General features: G+C 45.5%; 1 protein-coding gene and 1 long non-coding RNA gene across 2 annotated transcripts in view; one reads left to right on the forward strand and one right to left on the reverse strand.

Moving 5' to 3' along the window:
* LOC132597693 (uncharacterized) overlaps positions 1 to 15,381 on the forward strand; it is a 41,199-nt gene extending 25,818 nt beyond the window's left edge. The window contains exons 2-3 of the long non-coding RNA XR_009564925.1: positions 14,419 to 14,560; positions 15,186 to 15,381. This is a non-coding gene — a long non-coding RNA (uncharacterized lncRNA). The remainder of the gene's footprint in view (positions 1 to 14,418; positions 14,561 to 15,185) is intronic.
* Positions 15,382 to 16,352: 971 nt separating this feature from the next.
* NDUFC2 (NADH:ubiquinone oxidoreductase subunit C2) lies at positions 16,353 to 24,081 on the reverse strand. The gene is made up of 3 exons (XM_030835967.3): positions 23,748 to 24,081; positions 18,376 to 18,519; positions 16,353 to 16,533 (listed from the first exon to the last, which is right to left on the reverse strand). Exons 1-3 carry the CDS (start codon positions 23,914 to 23,916, stop codon positions 16,484 to 16,486), a joined length of 363 nt encoding a protein of 120 aa, XP_030691827.1. The 5' UTR covers positions 23,917 to 24,081; the 3' UTR covers positions 16,353 to 16,483.
* Between the last annotated feature and the right edge of the window lie 721 nt (positions 24,082 to 24,802).

The following is a 24,802-nucleotide window of genomic DNA, read 5'->3' on the forward strand; positions in this document are numbered from 1 at the left end:
ACTGAGCAAGGAGTATGCACCTTTTTTGAGGATCTCTTCCTTGTTGCCAAATGACTAGGAAGGCTGTGCCCACCATCCAGGCACACAGGGTATGGCAGGTCCTTAGTGTATTTTTGCCCCTGTTCAGAGTCTGACCCCACCCACCAACCCCCAGGGGGCTGCGGGCGAGGCTGAAAACGTGAGCTGGCTTACAGGCAGGGCCTGAGAACCAAGCCAGGCCACCTCCACCATCAGAGTCTTCCTGAGATCTGATAAGCATCTTATTCTTGAGTGATCCAAAATACCAGCTAAGGAACTCACCCCACGTCCTGCTCCGTGCTGTCTTTTCTTTCTCCCGTCTTCTCTTCCTTCTTGCTCCCCCCTCCCTTTTCTCTCTCTCTTTCCTTTCTGGGTCTTCCCTCTAACTCTGGTCTTTTTGCTTTCCCTTCCTCTCTACTCTTTTTCCTTCACCTTTTAATTCCCCCCGCCCCGGAATTCAGCCTTGTTTCTGTCTGTTTTCTCTTCTCTCCCCTCTGTCCTCCACCCACCACTCCTGTTGTGTGAGTCATAATTTCCCCAGGGAGATAAGGCAGCCTTTTCCTTCATGGGCCTTGATTTGAATGAGAGGTGAGTTTGACTCCCACAAAAGGCAAAGCTAACAGATCACAAAATTGGGAGCTGCACGGTACACCAGGGTGACTCAGGGCTTCCAGGTTGGGAGACACACGATGCATCAAGATTTCCTTAGAGGCTTTGTCCCCCCAAGGGCCAGCACACTGTGCCCGATGACTCCTCAGGGCAGCCTTGGTGTATTGACGGCAGGCTGTGTGTAGGGACATCAGTTTATGATGTAGCGCCAGGGAAGAAACCCGCTCTCTGAGGGCAGATGCTGGGGACCCAGGAACACAGCAGATCCAGGCCCCATGGCCATGTTTCTCGTTGTGTGTTCTCCCATCACAATGATCAGGTAGGATTTTATAAAAATTCAGGTTGCTGGGCCCACGTGCATTCTTATTAAACCAGAATATCTGGGAATGGGGGTCAGAAACCTTCATGCAGAATGTGATGCCCAGGCTGATAAGTACCTGTTAGGTTTTTGAATGCACACACCCTATGTCTCAGCAACCCCACTCCTCAACTTTCTGCATGAGGATATTCGTTGTAGCATTGTTTGTTATCCAAACTTGGGAACACCCTAAATGTCTATTAGTAGAGAATGGCTAAATAGATGATCATGTTTCCTACTGTAGAGTAATATTCAGTCATTTTTTAAAAATGGGGCATTTGGGACTTCCCTGGTGCTCCAGTCGTTAAGACCCCACGCTCCCAATGCAGGGGGCCCAGGTTCAATCCCTCATCAGGGAACTAGATCCCGCATGCCACAACTAAAGATCCCACACACCTCAACTAAAGATCCTGTATGCTGCAACTAAGACCCATGCAGCCAAATAGATAAATAATATTTTTTTTAAATGGGGAATTCATAGAGACAGAAAGTACATTAGAGGTTACCAGGTGTTATGAGGGGAGGGGCAGGGAAGCATGGGGAGTTATTGCTTAATGGGTACAGAGTTTCTGTTCGGGATGATGAAAAAATTTTGGAAATATAGTGGTGATGGTTGCTCAGTATTGTGAATGTAATTAATGCCACTAAATTGTACACTTAAAAATAGTTAAAATGGCAAATTTTTTGTTTTATATATATAAATAAATAAATTAAATACACACAAGTTTAAAAAAATGAATGAGGTAGAATCATATGCAGTAATATGGAAAGATACCCAAGATAGACTGTTAAGTGAAAATGGAAATTGTAGATGAAGATGATTATAAAATTGTGTGTGTGTGTGTGTGTGTGCGCGTGCACGCGCACGCATTTGTGTGCCAGAAAAAGTCAGTAAAGAATCATATCACCCTCTTAAAAGTGTTTGTCACTAGAGGTGAGATTGGTGGGACATACAGGAGAAGGAAGATTCTTTGTCCTTTCTGTGATATCCAAAATAAGTGCTGGGCACTGGTCAGAATGGGCATCACTAAAAACTCTACAAATAACAAATGCTGGAGAGGATGTGAATAAAAGGGAACCCTCCTGCACTGTTGGTGGGATTCTAAGTTGGTACAGCCACTATGGAAAACAGTTATGGAGGTTCCTCGGAAAACTAAAAATAGAGCTACCATATGACCCAGCAATCCCACTCCTGGGCATATATCCAGACAAAACTCTAATCCAAAAAGACACATGCACCCCTATGTTCATAGCAGCACTATTCACAATAGCGAAGACATGGAAACAACCTAAAAGTCCATCAACAGAGGAATGGATAAAGAAGATGTGGTACGTATATACAATGGAATATTACTCAGCCATAAAAAAGAATGAAATAATGCCATTTGCAACAACATGGATGCAACTAGAGATTATCATACTAAGTGAAGTAAGTCAGAAAGAGACAGACAAATACCATATGGTATCACTTATATGTGGAATCTAAAATATGACACAAATGAACCTATCTATGAAACAGAAACAGATTCATGGACATGGAGAACAGACTTGTGGTTGCTAGGAGGGAGGGGGTCAGAGGAGGGATGGAGTGGGAGGTTGGGGGTAGCAGATGTAAGCTGTTATATGGAATGGATAAACAACAAGGTCCTACTGTATAGCACAGAGAACTATATTCAGTATCCTATGATAAACTATAATGGAAAAGAGTATTTAAAAAAAGAATGTGGGGCTCCCCTGGTGGCGCAGTGGTTGAGCGTCCACCTGCCAATGCAGGGACACGGGTTCGAGCCCTGGCCTGGGAAGATCCCACATGCCACGGAGCAGCTAAGTCCGTGTGCTACAACTACTGAGCCTGTGCTCTAGAGCCCGTGTGCCACAACTGCTGAGCCCCGCATGCCTGGAGCCTGTGCTCCACAAGAGAAGCCACCACAATGAGAAGCCTGTACACTGTAACGAAGAGTAGCCCCCGCTCGCCTCAAGTACAGAAAGCCTGCGCACAGCAACAAAGACCCAACGCAGCCAAAAATAAACAAATTAATTAATTAATTTTAAAAAAAAGAATGTATATATATGTATAACTTAATCACTTTGCTGTACAGCAGAAATTAACACAACATTGTAAATCAACTCTACTTCAATTTTAAAAAAGTGCTGGGATTATAGGTGATTTTTACTTTCTTTTTGGTGTTTTTCATATAAAAAATTTAAACACTCAGCAAAACAAATACCATCCTTGTTCTCAAAGAGCTCAGGATCGAGTGGGGAGACAGATACAGATCCAGGTAATCATAACAAAACACTATTTGTGGCAAGGGCTGTGGAAGCACAGTGGAGGTAGTGGAAGGCTTTCTGGAGGAGGTGACATTTTGACTCTGGTCTTCAAAGACCTCAAGGAATCAGCCAAGTGGAGAAGTGGAGCTAGAACTCCTCTGGTGGAAGGAAAGGCAAAGTTGCGAGAGAAAGCGTGAGGTTCTGGAAGCGTCTGTAAAGCTCAGGAGCTGAAATGCAGCTTGCCTGCTGGGAGTAGCTGGAGAGTGAAAAGTTTTACCAGGGGAGTGACAGATTTGTATTTTGGGTGGCTCCTCTGGCGAGGTCTTTTCTGGGTTGAGGTTAGAGACATTGCTCTCAGGCAAAGGCTGGAAACTAATAAGATGTAAACAAAGACTTTCCCATTCACCTCGGAATTTCAGCTGAGGCCCCAAAGGCCAGACCTGCTAAACTTAAAGTGAGAGGCTGAACCACCCATGCAGAACTCCGGAGCAGGAGAGAGGGCAGGACTAAAAGCCATTGCTCAGCTAACCTGACTGCCACGGAGAGAAAGTCAACATCCCCCAGGAACCGCCGGAGAGAAGACTCTTCCGAGAGAGTTGTCAGTGCATTCACTCTGCCTGTCCCCCAACCACACCTTACCAGGGAGGGGAAGGAGCTCTCCCCCGTCACCTCGAACCAGGGGAGAGAGGCTTTGGGAGAACTGTTTGGGGAGCCTTGGAGGTGGGGCTGTGAGGTCTGGAATCTGGTGAGTGGGGGGGGGGGAGCGCTTCTAGTCAGGGGGCTGTACTTCCAGCTGTGTGTTTCTCTTAGGGCACCTGTAGATCCCACAGTAAGGAGAAGGATGAGACCTTCTTGGAAAGCACCCCGTGGAAGAGAGCTTCCGCTCAGGGGAGAGGGGACTCCCGCAGAATGAGGCTGGAAGTGTGAGGAGGAATGCAGAAGCCAAGGGGCTGTAAACAGCCCCAAAGAGGAAGCACCCCCTTTTTTTAGGGGTACTGTAGCCGAATGGTGTGGTAGGTCTCCCAGGAGCCTATCAGAAGTGTTCCTGAGAGAAAATGTCAGTATCTGGAACCTGCCAAGACCAGAGGGCTCTATCGTAGGTAGACCTTCCTGGCTGAGACTACCCCACCCCTCCCCCCAGCTCTGGAGTGCCAGAGGCAGCCGGGGCAGGGGCAGGAGGAGCAGAAAAGCGAGGCGAGAGAGGCTGCCCAGGCCCCTCCCCAGCCAGCAGGTGTCCCAGCCAGAGGTGGCCAGAACAGGGGCAGTTTTGCTTTAACACTGGCCTGCACGTAGAGTGCCTGACAATAAACGGGAGGCTCTCGGAAAGCTAGGGGACCTGCCGAGATTTCATCCGGGAAAAGTAAAGCATAAGTCCGCAGAATCGGTTCGAAAGGGCAGTGGTAGGAAAGAAAGAAATCGGCTCCGTGCTTTCCAGCTGCTGAGTCAAACCCCTTTCTTTAATAAACAGCTACGAAACCTTAATGACGCCTATCTGGTGAATGCGGTCTTAAAAACGATGAGAGGATTTTCCTCCCACTGTCTCCCGCATCGGCCAACCCTTTTTATCAAAGCGAGACGGACAATTACCGCTTGGAAACTCGTGTGTTTCCGCTGGCGACGTGTCTCGTCGCGCTGGCGGGGGCTCAGGGACGCAATAGCTGGCTCGGGCGGCGGCGGCGGCGCGGGCGGAGCACCGGTCCTGGCCTGCCCTGCAGCGCCGCCTGCTGACCGAAGCTGCAGCGGCCGCCCCCCCCCCCCCCCCCGCCTTGCGACCCAGCTTTGGGGCTGGAAGCCGCCCTGCCTTCCTGGAGTCTGCAGGCTTTGAGGCGAGACAGGCATTCGGGAATTGAACGGTCAAACGAGAGGTGTACACTTGCCGCTGGGATGAGAGCCTATCCGATAGGGGAGGGGGCTGATATGGTCAGAAAGGTCAGCCGCGGAGGGTGAGGCTGGGCAAAAGGGCTGAGGTGGGAAGTGGGGGTAGTGGCGTTTGGGAGAGTGCAGCATGCTGAGGAGTCACCGGTATTCCTGCTACTTAGTGTCTCTGGGCATTTGCTCAAGCTGGTACCTCTACCTGGAAAACATTTCCCACTTTCCGTTTTTGTTTTTGTTTTTTTTTTGGTTCTAATTACTGAATGTATTCACAAATATGAGAGAATGAATATATAAATATCCATGCACCCATCACTCAGCTCGAGAAATAAGACCTAACAAATAGAAAGTACCCATGTACTCCTCCCTTTCACCCTCCTTCTTCCCAGAGCTGGCTCCTTAAGTTGACGTTTTCATTCCCATGTAAGTTTTTTTTTTTTTTTTTTTAGGGAAGTCATGTGATCCTATGCCCTCATACTTTGAATCATCAAGACTAAATTTCATCGTCTCGAATCTGCTTTAAAAATTCAGTGTGTCTATGACCCTCTAGGACTGAATGATAGGACTCGTTCTTACATTTGGGGTTGGCTGTGCAATTTATTATTTTTTTTTTTTCATTTTAACATCTTTATTGGAGTATAATTGCTTTACAATGGTATGTTAGTTTCAGCTTCACAACAAAATGAATCAGTTATATATATACATATGTTCCCATATCTCTTCCCGCTTGCGTCTCCCTCCCTCCCACCCTCCCTATCCCACCCCTCCAGGCCGTCACAAAGCACCGAGCTGATCTCCCTGTGCTACGCGGCTGCTTCCCACTAACTATCTACCTTACGTTTGGTAGCGTATATATGTCCATGCCTCTCTCTCGCTTTGTCACAGTTTACCCTTCCCCCTCCCCATATCCTCAAGTCCATTCTCTAGTAAGTCTGTGTCTTTATTCTTGTTTCACCCCTAGGTTCATCATGACATTTTTTTTTCTTAAATTCCATATATATGTGTTAGCATACGGTATTTGTCTCTCTTTCTGACTTACTTCACTCTGTATGACAGACTCTATGTCTATCCCCCATGTAAGTTTTTATTTACTGTATATGTAACCATAAATAATATATAGATGCATGAAATCAGGAAAATTGTAATTTATTATATTTAAAATATAGATATAGAATGTATGCTATATGTGTGTACTTTAATATAGTATATGTATGGGGCTTCCCCGGTGGCCCAGAAGTTAAGAATCCACCTGCTAATGCAAGGGGACATGGGTTCAACCCCTGATCTGGGAAGATCCTACACACCGCAGAGAAACTAAGCCCGGGCACCAAAACTACTGAGCCTGCGCTCTAGAGCCAGTGAGCCACAACTACTGAGCCTGCCCGCCTAGAGCACATGCTCCACAACAAGAGAAGCCATCAGGCCCCACTTCTAATTCTAGTTCTCTTGCTGTTTCCACATCTGCAGTTTTTTCCTCCACTGAAGTCTTGAACCCCTCAAAGTCATCCATGAGAGCTGGAGTCAACTTCTTCCAAACCCCTGTTAATGTTGATATTTTGACGTCTTCCTATGAATCAAGAATGTTCGTTCTTTTTTTAAAATAAATTTATTTATTTATCTATTTATTTATTTATGGCTGCATTGGGTCTTTGTTGCTGCGCGTGGGTTTCTCTAGTTGCAGCAAGTGGGGGCTACTCTTTGTTGTGGTGCACGGGCTTCTCATTGCGGTGGCTTCTCTTTCTGTGGAGCACAGGCTCTAGGCACATGGGCTTCAGTAGTTGTGGCTCGCAGGCTCTAGAGCACAGGCTCAGTAGTTGTGGCGCACGGGCTTAGTTGCTTCGCGGCATGTGAGATATTCCCGGACCAGGGCTCAAACCCGTATCCCCTGCATTGACAGGCAGATTCTTAACCACTGCGCCACCAGGGAAGTCCAAGAATGTTCTTAATGGCATCTAGAATGGTGAATCCTTTTGAGAAGGTTTTCAATTGAATTGGCCCAGATCCATCAGAGGCATCACTACTTGTGGCAGCTATAACCTTAGGAACTGTGTTTCTTAAATAATAAGACTTTAAAGTCAAAATTATTCCCCGATTCATGGGCTACAGAATGAATGTCACGTTAGCAAGCATGAAAACAATCTTGTAGATCTCCATCAGAGCTCACAGGTGACCAGGTGCGTTGTCAATGAGCAGTCATATTTTGAAAGGAAACACTTTTTCTGAGCAGTAGGTCTCAACAGTGCGTTTAAATTAGTCAGTTAACCATGTTGTCAGCAGATGTGCTGTCATCCACATTAGAGCACAGGCAGAGTAGATTTAGCATACTTCTTAAGGACCCTAGGATTTTGGGAATGGTAAATGAGCATTGACTTCAACTTAAAGTAACCAGCTGCATTAGCCCCTAGCAAGAGAGTCAGCCTGTCCTTTAAAGTTTTGAAGCCAGGCATTGACTTCTCTCTAACTATGAAAGTCCTAGATGGCATTTCTTTCCAATATTAGGCTGCTTCATCTATATTGAACATGTTGTTTAATGTAGCCATCTTCCTTAAATGCCTTAGCAAGATCTTCTGGATAACTTGCTGCAGCTTCTATATCAGCCCTTGCTGTTTCACCTTCTATGTTATGGAGATGACTTCTTTCCTTAAACCTCATGAGCCAACCTCTGCTAGCTTCAAGCTATTCTTCTGCAGCTTCCTCACCTCTTTCAGTCTTCATAGAGTTGAAGAGAGTTAGGGCCTTTGACTTAAAGGAATGTTGTGGCTGGTTTAGTCTTCTATCTAGACCACTAAAACTTTCTCCATATCAGCAATAAGGCTGTTTTGCTTTCTTATCATTTGTGTGTTCACTGGAGTAGTACCTCTAATTTCTTTCAAGGACTTTTCCTTTGCAGTCACAACGTGGCTAACTGGTACAAGATGCTTAACTTTTGGCCTATCCCAGCTTTCGACATGCCTTCCTCAGTAAGCTTAATCATTTCTAGCTTTTGACTTAAAGTGAGAAATGTGTAACTCCTCCTTTCACTTGAACACATAGAGGCCACTGTAGGGTTATTAATTGGCCTGATTTCGATATTGCTGCATGGCCTGAAGAGAGGGAGAGAGATGGGGCAATGGCTGCTTGGTAGAGCAGTCAGAACACATGCAACATATATCTATTAAGTTTGCCATCCTATATGGGCACAGTTTGTCATACCCCAAACAAATTGCAATAGTAACGTGAAAGATCACTGACCACAGATAACCACAACAAATATAGTAATAATGAGTGACTTCCTTGGTGGTCCAGTGGTTAAGACTCCACACTTCCACTGTTGGGGGCACAGGTTTGATCCCTCATCAGGGAACTAAGATCCCACATGCCACGCTGTGCAGCCAAAAAAAAAAGAAAAGAAAATTTTGAAATACTGCAAGAATTACCAAACTTGACACAAAGACATGAAGTGAGCAACTGATGTTGGAAAAACGATCCGATACAGATTCTGAATAGCCAAAGCAATATTGAGAAAGAAGAACAGTCCTGAAGTTATCATGTGCCCTGACTTGAGACTATACCCTAAAGCTACAATAATCAAAACAGTATGGTGCTGGCACAAAAACAGACGCATAGATCAATGGAACAAAATAGAGAGCCCAGAAATAAAACCACACAATATGGTCAATTAATCTATGACAAAGGAGGCAAGAATATGCAATGGAGAAAAGACAATCTCTTCAATAAGTGGTGCTGGGGAAACTGGACAGCTACATGTAAAAGAATGAACTTAGAACATTCTATAACACCATATACAAAAATAAACTCAAAGTGGATTAAAGACCTAAATGTAAGACCTAAAACCATAAAACTCCCAGAAGAAAACATAGGCAAAACACTCTTTGCTATATCATAGCAATATTGTTTTTGGATCTCTCTCCTAAGGCTCCCTAGGGGGAGCCCAGTAAAAGTGTACGGAATGAAAACAGAGGAAGGAGTGAAGAAATATCTGGGAAGCACACCAAGGATAGACAGGTCCCCACAATTTTCATTCATTCATCCTTTCAGTCAACAAACCGAGGAAAATTTCCTGAGCTCCTGGGGTCATAGGGAAGAGGTAGACCTGTCTCTTGCCCTCAAGGACCCCAGGTAGAGGAGAGACAGACATGTTTTCCATATGAGTGACTACTTTTGTCTGGTCACAGAATTTTAAAATATAATAGCTTTATAGTAAATGATATATATGGCAGGTGAAGTCCTTCCAGGGGAGTGAACAAAACATGGTTGAAAATATAATTTGGAGTCCCAGGTTCCTCATCAATAAGGTAGAGGTTGAGTTGCAGGAGTGCTAGAGTATATCCAGCTCTGATAATCCAGACCTTTGTGACTGAATGACTAGGGAGCACTTTGTTGTCCTATCAACCCCCCTCTTTACTACTCAGCAAGCTCAGAAGCCTGTAGGCTGCCCCGGGGGCCAGTTGCATGAGCTGGAAGAGGGCTGGGTCTTCCCAGAATGGGGGGAGGGGTATGATAGGGAGGAAGACCAGAGTGGAGGCTGGTCAGGAAGACCTGCCAGCTTCCTGGGTTGACGCCAGTCAGCCACTCACAAGGAGCCTTTGTAACAGTGGAGTCTGCAGTGGATTCCCCAAGCAGAGATACTTCTATTCCCAAGGGACAGAAAAGGCCTGGGCCTCTTAGGGTAACCTGAGGACTCCAGGGCCCTGCTGCTCCCTCAAATAGCTCTTTCTTCGCTGGTCATTTGACTCTTGTAATTTTTTTTTTATTTGTTTTTTTATTTTTGGCTGTATTGGGTCTTCGTTGCTGCGCGCGGGCTTTCTCTAGTTGTGGTGAGTGGGGGCTACTCTTTGTTGCGGTGCGCGGGCTTCTCACTGTTGTGGCTTCTCTTCTTGCGGAACACGGGCTCTAGGCGTGAGGGCTTCAGTAGTTGTGGCTCGCGGGCTCTAGAGCTCAGGCTCAGTAGTTGTGGAGCACGGGCTTAGTTGCTCTGTGGCATGTGAGATCTTCTCAGACCAGGGCTCGAACCCTTGTTCCCTGCATCGGCAGACGGATTCTTTTTTTTTTTTTTTTTTTTGAGGTACGCGGGCCTCTCACCGTTGTGGCCCCTCCCGTTGCGGAGCCCAGGCTCCGGACGCGCAGGCTCAGCGGCCATGGCTCACGGGCCCAGCCGCTCCGCGGGACGTGGGATCCTCCCGGACCCGCAAGAACCTGCGTCCCCTGCATCGGCAGGCGGACTCTCAACCACTGCGCCACTAGGGAAGCCCCGGATCATTTGACTCTTGATGCCTCAGAATCCTTCATTCAGAGGATTGTATTTTTTTAGTTTGAAAGCGCCTCTATTGAGTTCAACTCCTCGATTTACCCGGTTGGAAACTGAGGCCTAAAGAGGTAAGATGACTTGCTTAAGGTTCCCTAGAGAGTTAGTTGTGCCTTTAAGGAGAATATTTTATGATTGGTAGCACTGGCTGTTCCCTCTGCCTGCAAGACAGAGCTTCCAGAAGCTGAGAACATTTACATCTCAAATGTTTCTTTTCTCCCTGGGGCAATTACCATGCTTGGAGTGAATTCCTGACGCGCCGGTCCCGCTGAAATAGAGATTCAGGAGGTCCTGGGCAGGGCCTGAGAATCTGCATATCTGATGAGCTCTCTGGTTATTGGATGCTTCTGGTCTGTAGACGACACTTGTAGTAGCAAGGCTCTAGCTTATTAATTTACTTTATTTTCTTCCTAGTACATGTCATGATGTGATATTATCATATTTATCTGTGCATGTGTTCATCATAGCTTTCTTCTCACTAGATATAAACTGTCTGAGTGGGGCACCTTGACCCCTTCGTGCCCTGTTACATCCCCAGGCCCAGCACAGCACAGACACACTGCAGGCTCTCAGTGCATGAAGTCCCCCCAGTGACAGAGGGAGTCTGGTTCTGGAGGGCAGGGACTTTGTCCAGTTTTCTCTTGACCCCTCATGGCACAGCGGGGGGTCAAAGTACACAGCAGGAGCTCAGTGACTCTTGACCCCCTATGTTCTCCAGTAGGTCAGAACTGGAGTGACAAACAGCCTGAGGTCCATGGGCATCAGGTGACATGAGTGTGTGTATATAAATCATTTTTAAAACTAGAAAACTTGTCACAACCTAGGTCTGAGTCCCTTCTGTAGCTGCCTGGGCTCAAGCTCAGCCAGGGTTACTTGGAGTCTGGCTTTCCCAGGGCACTTGATCAGCTTACCCCTGGCACCACAGTCACATGGTGTTCCTGGCCTGGCCCTTGGGGGCCTTGACTCCAGTCCATCTGGAACCAGTTCAGTTTTTCCAACTTGAGGCATTCAGATACCCTGAGGGTGATGTCACAGGCAGCTCCGCAGAGGCCATTCCAGTAAAATGCCTCACTCGGTGTCAGTTTCCCCACCTGAGGGTGGGAGGGAAGTCTGGGGAAACTGAATGATGCTTGAAGTCTAGCCCAGCTTGTGCTACTTCGCTCTTCTTCATTGCTACTTCCACCTGCAGTGGCCCAGCTGGACAAGATAACCTCCCAACCCTGAGACATGGCAACTTGAGAGCAGGGACACCTGAGTTCAGTGGGCCCTTCTGAACCAAGGGCTACCTCTCCTGCCTCATCGCACCCCCTGAGAAGACCTCACGCCCTTGTCCTTTCTTTCCTGCCTGCCTCCTCTCCCCACTCCTAGAACTTGTCTGAGCGCAGCCTGTGCCCTTAGATCCCTGATAATTGGAGCCAGCTAGCAGCTGCTGAGTCAGCAACATTTTATCTTTCATCCACCAGGTGGGCATGGAGGCAGTCTCAGTCTGTAGCCTGCTGGCTGCATGACCCTGGCCACGCAGACCTTCCTGTCCCTCCTTCGCAGGGCTACTCCGTCTGTTCTGCACTTGTTTACTCACATTGCTCATTTATTCCCCCAATTACAAATTGGTGCACTCACTCACTCACTCACTCACTCACTCACACGTACAGCGCCCCCTCAATCCCTGGGGCCGGGGCCAGGGCCAGGAGCATTTCTGGGAAAGGACTGGCCTGAGATGGGATTATGATGCACACACAGAAGCAGACTGACACAGCAGGACACAGGGGCCCTGTGCTCAGCTGGAGTCCCCCAAAGTCTGAGCTGGGGAGGACTTAACAAAGGTCAGCCCCCTTGTTGAATAAATTCTATTTATTCAAAGGTAAAGGTAGGCCCAGGAGGCTGCTGATGGGGCTGATGGGGCACTCCTGACCTGCCCACCATGCCGGGTCAGCTCTCCCAGCCCTGTCTGCAAGCAGGACATCATGTTTTCCAGTTCTGAGTCAGTGACTCTGGAGCTGGGTTAAAAATGAGAGATGTAGAGCAGGATAATAATATCCTTAGTGACCCAAACATGGATTCAGAAGGAGTTATACAACTAGGGCTGGAAAGGCCTTCCCTCAGAGATCTCCAAACCCTTCACTTTATACTCGTGGATGCTGGAGCGCTGGAAGCCTGGTCACAGGTGGACCTGGAAGCAGCCCCGGAACCTAAACCACAATGTCCAGCCTACTGGTCTCTGGCTAAACACACTGCCCAGCCATCCTGGATGTTTAAATACACAGGAAGCTCCATTTTCCTGAGGAGAAAACATTTTAAGAACGTTTTCCCTTCCCTGGCAGTCCAGTGGTTGGGACTCCATGCCTTCACTGCCAAGGGCGCAGGTTCAATCCCTGGGTGGGGAACTAAGATCCCGCAAGGTGCACGGCGTGGTGTTTTCCCTAGTAAAAGTCAAAAACAAACAAACAAAAAATGTTTTAGGGCTGGAAATGAATTAATCAAATGTTTACTTAAGTAATCTATTAAAATTAAATGTTTTCACTTAATCTATTATTTTAGAAAACCTGCTCTTTTCCACTCATAGTTTAGGATACAATTTTACGAAAATTCTTCTCCCAGCTGACTGGTGGGGAGGTAATGTTGGGCTAATGCACCTTGCTAACAGTTTGTCTGCAGTAACATATTGAGGAAAGCACCGTGCATGATGAAGACTGTCAGGACAGAGTACGGCACACCTCTCCTTCTGGAATTCTGGAAAAGAGCTTCACCTTAGAGTCAGGCCCATGAGCTGGCTTTGAGCACCTGCTGTGCCTTGGCCATGTGTGGCTGCAGCCACTTGGGGTCCCTTGCCAAAGTGTCAAAGTCCTCACTACTTCCTCCTGCCAAGTCAGGGACCCTATTTTTCAAGGTGCCTGGACATTATAACCAAAGACCCTAGAGTGTATCAAAAAGTGAATCTAACGGTCATCATTCAGCCAGCATCTACTGAGCATTTGCAGTCCTGGGAGCCAGGACAGGTACAAAAGGAACTGAACTGTGTGTAGCAAGTCCTAGAATGGAAGAATAAAGGAGGAATTGGGAGCATAGCATAGGAAAGGGGAGTGGCCAGGAGGCAGTGTGTGTTTATTGAGGTCTTGCAATATTCCAGATATTTCACAAACACCATCTCTAATCCTCATAACTACTGGGGGGTAGGATTTAGCACTTGTTCCAACTCCTCCTTGCCTAAGAACTAACAGTGTGTGTTTTAAGGTTAATTTCTTGACCTTCCTAGGCTTCAGTTTCCTCCTCTGTGAACAGACCCCATAGGATTATTGGAAGGATTGAGTTCTGCTGTAAGCACTTTGCATATATTAACTTAGTTTAGAATAGCAAGCCCTCAATGGATGTTTGCTCTTATCTTTATTACAACATAGGAGGAAGTTGAAGCTCAGAAAGGAGCAGTGACTAGCCCAGGGCCACACAGCCAGAGGGAAGAGCTGGCCATGTTCTCTGTTCTACTCTGCGACCTGCAATACAGAAAGGGTTAAAAGGGGACGCTTTGCCCTCACAGCAGGTCCATGGCTGGACTCGGCTGCCCTCTGTACCTTGGAGAGGCAAGGCCAGCTGTCCAATGCAGGATGACCCCAGGTCACCTGCGGCTGTGTGCCTGGCCAGCCCATGAAGGGGACTTGGAGAGAGGGAAAACCGTCACTTTCTTCTGAGGTCTGGGGAGCTGGGCTGAGTCTCCTCCTGTCATGCATGAGACCTTGGGCAAGTACCTCCCCTTGCCTGCGTCTCTGTGTCCTCATCTGAAAAGGGCGACACTAATGTTTTTCTGCCTCATGTGGCTGTTGTGCGACTGAGCAAGTTAAAGCTGGGAGATGGGTTTTCACACTACCCTGTTGTGCTAATATAAGCAGAGTTAAGGCCCATGACTTTAGGGTGGGGTGAGTATTTTCATGTAATGGGGAGGGGCCATGAGGAGTTAGAATCCAGTTCAACATAAAGATGAACTTTCTCATAGCTCTGGCCACAGGAGAGGAAGGAAGTGGTCCAGCGGATGATTATCAGTCAGGACGGTGCAGAAGGGGCTTCTGCTCTGGACTGGGAGTGAGGGTGGCCTAGGTGAGAGATCCCCTCTGATGCTCTCCTCCTCTCTCCGTCAGGTACGTAGTAAATCTTTTCCCTCAAGGTGGTGTTACAAGCAGGTAACTGAACTAGAACTTGGAAGGTCTTGTTCACTTGACTCTGCTACTAACTTGTGCAACTATGAGCCTCTCATTGGGCCTCATTTTCCTAGTTATTAATAAATATAGCAAATGCAGTTTGTCAACTGTGATAATGTGGCAATGCAAGGGATTATTATCTTCCAAGACTGTTGGTCAGAAGACTAGGTCAATGGTAAAGAGGAAGCATTGTAACTCATGGAATAACTGACTAGAGTTGAGAGGGACCTCAGCATTCATCTAGCATCTGCACAGATAATATATCTGGGGACTGTGCTTTGTCTCCTAACACCTCAAATTTACAGATAAGGATATGGATCCTGTTACCTTATATAACTTCTCTTTTTTTAAAAAAAAATTAAATTTACTTTTTTATACAGCAGGTTCTTATTAGTTATCTACTTTATACATATTAGTGTATATATGTCAGTCCCAATCTCCCAATTCATCCCACCCCCACCCCCACCCCCCGCCACTTTCCCCCCTTGGTGTCCATATGTTTGTTCTCTACATCTGTGTCTCTATTTCTGCCCTGCAAACCGGTTCATCTGTACCATTTTTCTAGGTTCCACATAGATACGTTTGTGCCCTGGTCCGGGAAGATCCCACATGCCGCGGAGCGGCTGGGCCCGTGAGCCATGGCCGCTGAGCCTGCGCGTCCAGATCCTGTGCTCCGCAACAGGAGCGGTCACAACAGTGAGAGGCCCGCGTACCGCAAAAAAAAAAAAAAAAAAAAACCAACTCTGAGTGAGTGGTTCACACTCTTACACCTGCTGAGCACAGGTGAACTATATTTATTGCAGTAGCAATAAAAAATAAGACCTTGTATTTGTACATATCTTTATTAACCTCTAAAGTACTTTCTCAGACACAATTTCATTTTTAAGTAGGACTCAAGAGAAGAGAGATGGAACCATCTGATTTGCCCATCTGCCTATATTCAGACTGCCACCTAATTTGAAATCACATATAAACAAACACTTTTATTAATCTCCAAAACCTAATCTGATTATAAAATCTGACCCTGGAAACAAAAACTTTTTGGACAAGCATTTGGACTTGATAAGCCATAAAGAGTAACCTCATTCTAGTTAGGTGGGATCTCTTACTTCTAATTGCACCAAGCTCCACTGTGGACAGAATTAGCTACTGAGCCCACTTTCTCCAGGATGATCCATCTAAGAGCTGAGACCCCGTTGCCGTGTCAGCTGTTCTCCTGGTCTTGAGTTTCCTCCTTCTCAACCACCCTCTATGTTGTTGCAGAGAGCTCAGTAATACAAACATGACCATGTTATTCCTATTTAAAATCATTTAGTGACTTTCCACTACCTACAGAATCAAGTCAAAATTATTCTGCACGACTCACAAAACCTTCCATAATCTAGCTTGCTTGGTTTCACTTGGCATTAGAACTGGAGCAGGCAAAACCCTTCTGTAAAGGGCCATATATTAAATATTTTAGGCTTTGCAGACCATTAGGTCTCTGTCACAACCACTCAACTCTGCTGCAGTAGCATGGAAGCAGCCATAAACAGATAAACAAATGAGCTTGGCTGTGTCCAGTAAAATTGTATTGGCAGTGAGCCAGATTTGGCCCACAGGCTATAGTTTGCCAACTCTGAACTAGAACCCCATTTTTAAATCTCCCAGATGGCTTCTTAAAACTAGGTAAATGGAGACTGACCATTCTCTGATGAACTATTTTTCTTATGACAAAAAGGAGTCAGAGTGCTTATGATGACCATTTTAATCACAAGGTGTTAATGTATAGATTAACATAAACTTCAGATGTCACAGAAACAGTTCCACAAAATTCAGAAAAAAACCAGTATCAGTGAAACCGGAGCAAGCATTTTGGAGACTTCAACGCACTGGATAGAATTCTTCAAGAATTTTACTGTAAGTTTTCTTATCTATAAAAAGAAAGATCACAGAAGATTTTTAAATTGTGTTTAAAAAATCATATTTCCTAAAGAAAAATTAACACTTAATATTCTTTTAAGAACTGCCTTATTTTCTAGTCCTCAACCATGGCTTGGCAATCACTGAGGCATTTTGTTCCACTGAATGAAGAGTAACTTTGGAAGAATCTGTGGTGACATCCAGATGGTTATCTGGAGGGGCAAAGGGCTGCCAGGGGGATCCTAGCTGAAGGGGTAAAAGAAGGAATGAATAGGGAGGGGCCAGGAGCTGAGGCGTTCAAGCTCTCCATGACTGCACTGTCCCTGCAGAAGGCTCTTGGCACACCTGCCAGTAATCTGCTGCTCAGAGAGAATGAGCCCGTGAGGCTACACTCACTGCCAGAGGGAGCTAGTGGAAATGTGGAGGCAAAGAGCCAGAGGTCTGGGACTGAGGACTAACTAATACTGGGTCTCCCTCTTAGAAATCAATATTCCCAAGATTCCTTTTTCAGATCTAACATCCAGCAGTTCTGAGTATTTCCCATCCCTGATACACCTACTATTCATGGCTTTGTATTAGTCTTTGAGCTCTTCATTGGCAAAAAAAAGTTGCCTTTCTGATCCACCATAAACATCACATATGTGACTGAAGGCTAGGGAAATGTTAGAGTAATACAATTTCAGAGCTAAATAGGACCCTACACATCATCATTCAGTCTGATGAAATTTAAATGCTTAATATTATACTTTTACATAAATAGGAAAATCTAAAAATCTATATATTTACAAAATTTCAAAAATTTCCTACACTCATTCACGTATGTACACATCTATATTGTGTATCTGTATAAAATATGAACAAGAAAACAGCTGTATTACAGTTATATTCACAGCTGCACAAAGATAAGTAGAGTATGCTAAGGAAATTCCTGTCTATAGCTGGATGAAGGCTTCATTGAGATGATGAATCTTGAGCAGGAATTTGTTGGGTGCGCAGAGTGGAAATGGGGCAAGAGGAGGACTAAAGAGGTATAGCATGTACAAAGCGATATAGGGCAGGTTCAGGACAGCATTTCATGGGGCAGGAGATGAGGCAGGGCTCTATGTAGTTCAGGCCAGCCATTATTTAAGTGCCTACTATGTGTAGGCTCTGTGCTGGAGGCTGGAGAAACAAAGATGAAGCTACAGTCCAGTGAGGGACACAACACAGCCTGTGTGTGATAAGGGGTGGATAAGAGGTATGAGTTAAGTGTTTCTACCAGGTAATTAGCTCAGCCTGGGAAAACAAGCCATCCTAGGGAGTCTTGATTTTATCCAAAAGGCAATGGATAGCTATTTTAAGCACATCCATATTTATCCACACAGATGTGATTTCTGGTAAGACTAAAGGCAGAGGCAAGCTGGAGGCAAGTGCAAGAGCCCACACAAGAGATTACCAGGGCCTGAACCAGGGTAGTGGCAAGGGTAGAGAGGAGAGTTCAGAGCTGAGAATTATTTAGGGATTAGAACGGTTAGACTTGATGACTAATGGGAAGTCTAAGACACAGACTTGAAGGTGATTCCCAGGCTTCTGGCTGGAGAGCCTAGGTGGACAGTGTGCCATTCACTGAAGCAGGACACAGAAGAACAGAAGGTCTGGGCAAGCAGAGGGGACATGAGTTGTCTGCTGTCTGAGGGACACAGAGGTACTCCGCCAGAAACTGGATATATGAATTCAAGAGAATTCTGGTCTATAGACAAAGATGTGGAAGTCAACAGAATACAGAAGGCACTGAAACCATAGGCATAAATAAGATTAACCAGGGAAAATGATATATTATAAGAAAGAAGTTTTCTGCAATTAACTTGAAATACCTTTTTCAGGAAAATCCTCTGGATGTGACTTTTCATATGCAAACATATCATGGTCCCTCAGAGCACACATACAGTCTTGACGTTTTAAAAGATAATATCCGACAAAAATAAAGGAAGTAACATATAGAAGCTGGCGATGCAAACCTGAAATTGAAACAAATCCCAAAGAAAGCGAAAATCAGTCACGTGTATTAAAAATCACATTTTTCATGTTTCAGATATATAATTTATTTCTTTTGACATTCTTTTAAGAAAAAAGGCTTTTGTACATGGGTATTCTTTGGGACATCTTCCTCAGGATATCTGGCAACTATGAAAAGCAACATTAAGTCTACAAATATAACTATCAACAGAACCCAAGATTTTTAAAATTCAGGTTTTATAAGTTTCTTCAAGGAAAAAGGTGGATAAGTACAAAAACTTGAATGGCAGACTGAAACAGAAAAAAAAGTTTTTCTTTTTCAATAAGTTAACTTTAGACCTACACTAGCTTGTATTCCAGGACATGTTCAGAAGATGACGAGTAGAGGTAAAGTCCTCTACAGATGGTCTAAAAGCAATCTGGTTTGTCTCCATATACCAATTTATTTTTGCATATCTAGTGGTTACTAAAACAGTACACTGTACGACAAATATATCTCAATTCTCTTTTGTACCTGCTAAAATTTGTAATTTTGCATATATTACTTATTCAAAAACTATCTTTAAAAAATCATCCTACTGGGACTTCCCTGGTGGTCCAGTGGTTAAGACTCTACGCTTCCACTGCAGGGGGTATGGGTTCGATCCCTGGTTGGGGAACTAAGATCCCGCATGCCACGCGGAGCACCAAATAAATAAATAATAAATAAATAAAATCATTCTACTAAAAAAATCATCCTATTATAAGACTAGAGAGGATCACATGATCTAGGAAAGCCAAAATTTTAAATGTGAAGGGGAGATGCAAAGGTATAAACTTTATATACAAAAATTTTTTTTTGCAAAAGGCTAAGGGCAGGTTTTCTAGCTATGCCTCAGAATTCTATTCCCAGCCCTCTTCTTATCCCATAGATGTTCCTTTGGAGAACTTTTTATTCCTATAGTTTTATCTATTATAATCTATAAGTAACGTCCAACTCAGGCACCCATGCTGAACAACAAATATAGCCAAATATTTGACAGATACGTTTACCTGAATACCCCCAAACAAACTCAGTTCCTTCCTATTCATACCTCTTTTTCTTAATTCAGAGAATAAGACCATTTACCCAGGAATCCATGTCCTGGGTAATAAACATAGTAATTATCTTTTTTCCTACCCTCTTCTCCTACATCCCGTCACTGTCAATCCTACCTTATAAATATTTCCTTTCCTCACTTCAGGGAACCTGTGCGCATTTACACTAACTGGTCTCCCTTCCACCTCATTTTCTACTCCACACTGATCCCAGCTTTTACCCTGTCATTAGAGGAATTTCTGCTAAAACACAAACTAGTCTGTCAGTCCCTTCTTCAATTATGGTCAACAGGACCCTAAACTCGTGCATATGATCTCCCAGGCCTTTCATGAGCTGCCTCTTCCACCTTCATCGTCTGACACTCCCTGATATGCACATTGTGCCCAACAATACTGAACTACTTTTAATTCCTCACATAAACTAGGCTCCTTCATGCTTCTATATACCACGCACTGATTACCTCTCTGTCCAGCAACTTCCTGATCCTTCAAGATTCAACTCAGACATCACTTTTTTTTTTTTTTTAATATTGATTGATTGATTGCTGTGTTGGGTCTTTGTTTCTGTGCGAGGGCTTTCTCCAGTTGCGGCAAGTGGGGGCCTCTCTTCATCGCAGTGCACGGGCCTCTCACTATCGCGGCCTCTCTTGTTGCAGAGCACAGGCTCCAGACGCACAGGCTCAGTAAATGTGGCTCACGGGCCCAGTTGCTCCGTGGCATGTGGGATCTTCCCAGACCAGGGCTTGAACCCGTGTCCCCTGCACTGGCAGGCAGGCTCTCAACCACTGCGCCACCAGGGAAGCCCCAGACATCACTTCTGCTAAGAAACCTTCCTATAACTTTCCTAGAGTTAAAAGGATGAACTCATCTCTATTAATATGTAAATTGCTATAGTAATTATTTCTCTCTCTACTATCAGGCAAAGTCAATGTTTGATTCATCTTTGTATACCAGCACACAGACAGCACTTAATATATAATAAATGGATGAATGGCCTTGGGCAAATCAATTTACTACCTCTAAAACAAAGATAATACCTAACCTATCTTTTTCACAGTAGTTATTATAGTGTTTTGGAAAAATTGTAAAACAATAAAAATACAAAGTATCACTATGACCTGGGACTGGACAGGGCCCAGACTCTTCTGCATTCTCCCTTAGCCCAAAGAGCCACTGCTTCCCCTAATGGGCCACCTGTAATACAGCAAACCAAAATGTGCTGGGTTCTCCCATGTGCCACTGGACTACACAAAGACTCAGACTCTCTGTGCTTACTCATATCCCTCACAGAAGATTTAGATGATATCAGTGTCCTAGCCCTAAAGGCATGGCTTGGCCTCTTCTCAAGTCCTCATTTCCCTAGCCTCTTCTCTTTCAGCAGTGGTCTCCGTTTCACCACATACACAACCCTCCCACAATTATTTTCCCCTTCTTTCCTTTACTCAGTGAACCTAAACTTGAAAGCCATGATGCTCTTCGCAGAATGCCATAAACTACTGATATATTAAACTAGAAATCAATAAAAATTTAATTTTGTGGATTACACTTAGATACCAACTAACTCTAAATTTAGGGCAGGTAAGGGGTAACCAGAAACAAGGGTTTAAAAACAGGTGATGGGAGAAAAGCTTAAGAAAAAATTGTATTTAATATTTTCTGCTAACTTGAAAAAGATCTGCACAACTTGATTTCATTGACAGAATATTCCAACTACCTACAGAATGCCAAGTACTCTCCATGGCCATAGTTGGAAAATCCACTGTGTATTTCTCTTCCCCACTCCTCCTATGTGCATGAAGTTGTACCACAATTCACCTTTTTAATACATATGCCCATCTGGTTTGTAAATCTTTGGATGGTTGGGACAATGTTTTATATTTCCTTGTAATCTACACATTCATTCAATAAATACTCATTGAACATTACTATATGCCAGACATTGAACTAGATAAACACAGTATGCATTCAATAAATGCTACTGAGGAAAACTATTTCAATAAAGTCCTCAAGACCTGAATTTTCCAAAGCAACTAAGGGGAAACCCAGGGAACTCAGGAACTTTGACCCCTAGGCCTGGGCTAAGTGCTTTACATCCATTATCTCACCTAGTTCTCACAGCCACACAAAGAGGTAGACACCATCCCTATTTCATAGATGAGGAAACTAAAGCTCACAGAGATAAGTAACTTCTCCAGAATCAAATGGCTAGTAGGGAGGAGGTGGTGTCAAATCCAAAAGCTTGTGCTCTTAACTACTATGCTCTTCTGTCTCCCAGAAAAGGCACAAAACATTCTTTGACAACAATGAGGTGAGATTATGTGATACATACTTCAAATCTCAGCCAACCGTTTCTTCCTCTGGAACAGGATCCCTCTAATCTGAACCTCCTTTATGCTCCCAAAGCACTCTCTGCTCACCCACCTCTATCAAAATACCTGTCTGTCACACCTACACCCAGATCTGTTTGTCTCCCTGACACAATTAGGAGTTCCTCAAGGGCAGGACAGTATTCCTCCCCTCATACACCCAATGTGCAACACTGCCTGGCACAGAGAAAGAGCTCAGTTAAGGCTGAACAAATATATGGTAAACTGTTTGCATAACAAGAGCTAAGGAAAGGGAAACCTGTGAGGCACCTTCCATGTGCCAGGCATCTGCCTATAGAATCTCACTTAATTCTCAAAAAAAAAATATGCAAAGATGAATTATTCTCACTTTATAGATGAGGAAACTTGAGCTCTGACCAAGTAACTTGCCCAAGGTGACATGGCTGGGAAGCAGCGGAGCAAGGCCATTTAATTCCAAAATGGAGCTCCTTCCATTACACCAAGTGACAGGCGTGGGCAAGTGTGGAGTGGTGATAAGAAGGGAGAACACCCCATAGTTCCTAGTGGCAGAAATGGACAAAGATCACTCCTTTCTGTGGAGTGGGGGCATGTCCAAAGCACACAGGATCTCAACTCTATTTGAGCACTAGAAATGCCAAAATTTGGTGGGTTGGGAGTCGACCTCCAGGCACACATACAGCTGGAAGAAGGCAAAAGAGGCACAAGTGAGGTGATTCCTGCTTGCCTGGACCATTGTATTAGCCTTCTTCCTAGCTGGGCTCCCTGGCTCCAATCAGTTCCTAACAAAGTTGACCTTTTAACACAGGTCCAATCACTGAACTTCCTCTGATAGCTTTCAAAAGCATGTAAGGTTCCCGTCTGCCTAGAGAATAAATTGCCACCATCCACCTAAATCTTTGTTGCCTTATCGCCCTACTCGGCACTCACTCATCAACTGGCCCCCATTCACTCCCACTAGCCTCCCACGGGCCTGGAAGGCTCTCTCCAAGTATCCATCTGACATACTAAAGCTAAATTCAAACACACCTTTTACAAAGTTTCCCTCTCTTCCCTTTGGAAAGCCATAGACTTTAGCACAGTTAACTGTGTCACTTACTATCACTGCTGGTCTCAGACAGGTGAACACTGATCTACTAGGAAATAGAGCCCAGTGGTTTAGAGCCTCCTACTCAATGTGAAGTCCCCAGACCAGCAGCGTCTGGGAGATTGGGACCATCAGGCCTCTCTCCAGATCTAATGAACCAGCATCTGCATTTTAACAAGATCCCCAAGTTATCAGTATGCACATTAAATCTGAGAAGTGCTGGTTCTGAACAGCACTCTCTTTAAACTCTGAAGTTTAAAAACAGACTGTGCTACTTAGGACCTTGGGCAAGCTGCTTTAATCTAAGGCTCTGTTTCCCCATTATGGATAATACCTCTCCCCCACCTCACCACCCAAGGTGTCTGAAGACTAAATGCTATAATGCACGCAGTGTCAGTAGTGCATTGCATCGATTGATCGCTCATTTTTGCACACCCCACAGCGCGAACTGAGAGGGGAGCAGGCAGTTCAGTCCGGGGTCCTTCACAGACTCACTGCGAGGTCGTGGGTTGCACTGCATCTCAGTTTCCTGAAATGACACTCTGGCCGGCCCGATTCTGAGAAGCTCACGGGGCGCGGATACCTGAGGGAGGCGAGGCGGGGCCTGTTAACGCGAAAAGGCCCGGAAAAGCGGAGGCACCTCAGGCAGCCTAAGGCAGAGCCGGCCCTCAGCCCTACGGCCCCCTCTCCTCCCAGACCATCCCGCCCGCGCAGCCCTCACCGGCCGACGCCACCGGCCGCCGCCGGATCGCGTTATCAATCAGGCCGGAGCAGTAACCCAAGAAGCCGACGTAGAAGAGCCGCGCGTCGGTTAGCTTGGGCGGCGGCAGGCTCCGGGCCTCATTCGGCAGGAACTGTAAGGGCACTCGGCCCGGCCGGCCGTTCATCATGGTGAGGCCGTTCCCACTTGAGGCCTGGCCTCTGACCTCCAACTACAAAGAAAATCACCAAGACCACGGCCGGGACCCAAGCCACAAGCTTTCACCTCCGAGCGCGGTGCTGAAGGGCATGGCGCGAGGCGGTGCGGCGCCCAAACCCTTCCCCTTGCACGCTGCTGCCGGAAACGCGCACGCGAGGTTCCGGGCTACTAAGTGTCCGGCGTTGCTCGCTTGCCGGCCGGCGCTAACTCCACGGAAGGGATGTCAGGGCTTGGTAGCGGGGGTCGAGGAGTACAGGAAACGAGCCATACTGCAAGAAGACTAGGAGATACTGATTTTTTTCGCCCAACCTCCCCCACCCACAATTGCCTCTCCTTTTCCCGCCCCAGAATGTTCTTTCAGCAAGAATTTATCTTTGTATCCAAAACCCACAAGTGGGCTTGATGGATAGTTTTAAGAAACGTAATTAATTGAAATAAAATAAAAGCTAGTTTTCATTTCCTGCGTTTCCTGTCATTCATTCGCACAGGCATACCCTCCACAGAGCCTAAAATTAAGGTCCAGCCAGCCATAAAGAATTTGGAGAATCCCAGGACTGGATCACTTAGCTAAACTCTCGAAATTCAGCCTGGGTCTTCAGGTCCTTGCACGTCGCTGAGGGACGAGGTGTTTCCCAAAGATTTGAGGACTGAAAAAAAAGAAGGAATCTATAACATTCTGCCAAGTAATTGTCCAGTCTCTGCTCACCTGCCTCCAGGACTGAGGAGCTCCGATCTTCGAACAGCTCTCTGTTTAGACAGCCCTTCCTGATAAGGAGCTAAAATGTCTTCAACATTTTATCTAGAGGAATGCTGATTAAACTAGAGGTTAATGCGAAGCTATATGCATCAGGTATTGA

Source organism: Globicephala melas, chromosome 8, assembly GCF_963455315.2.
Source record: "Globicephala melas chromosome 8, mGloMel1.2, whole genome shotgun sequence".
Taxonomy (NCBI): Eukaryota; Metazoa; Chordata; class Mammalia; order Artiodactyla; family Delphinidae; genus Globicephala; species Globicephala melas.

Coding starts and splice junctions, on each gene's coding strand:
- NDUFC2 (XM_030835967.3), bottom strand. CDS start 23,916: ATGATGAACGGCCGGCCGGGCCGAGTGCCCTTACAGTTCCTGCCGAAT. Junction 18,520..23,747: donor GCGGCCGGTGGCGTCGGCCG/GTGAGGGCTGCG, acceptor TTTCAATTTCAG/GTTTGCATCGCCAGCTTCTA. Junction 16,534..18,375: donor AGAGGATTTTCCTGAAAAAG/GTATTTCAAGTT, acceptor TTCTTTTTATAG/ATAAGAAAACTTACAGTAAA.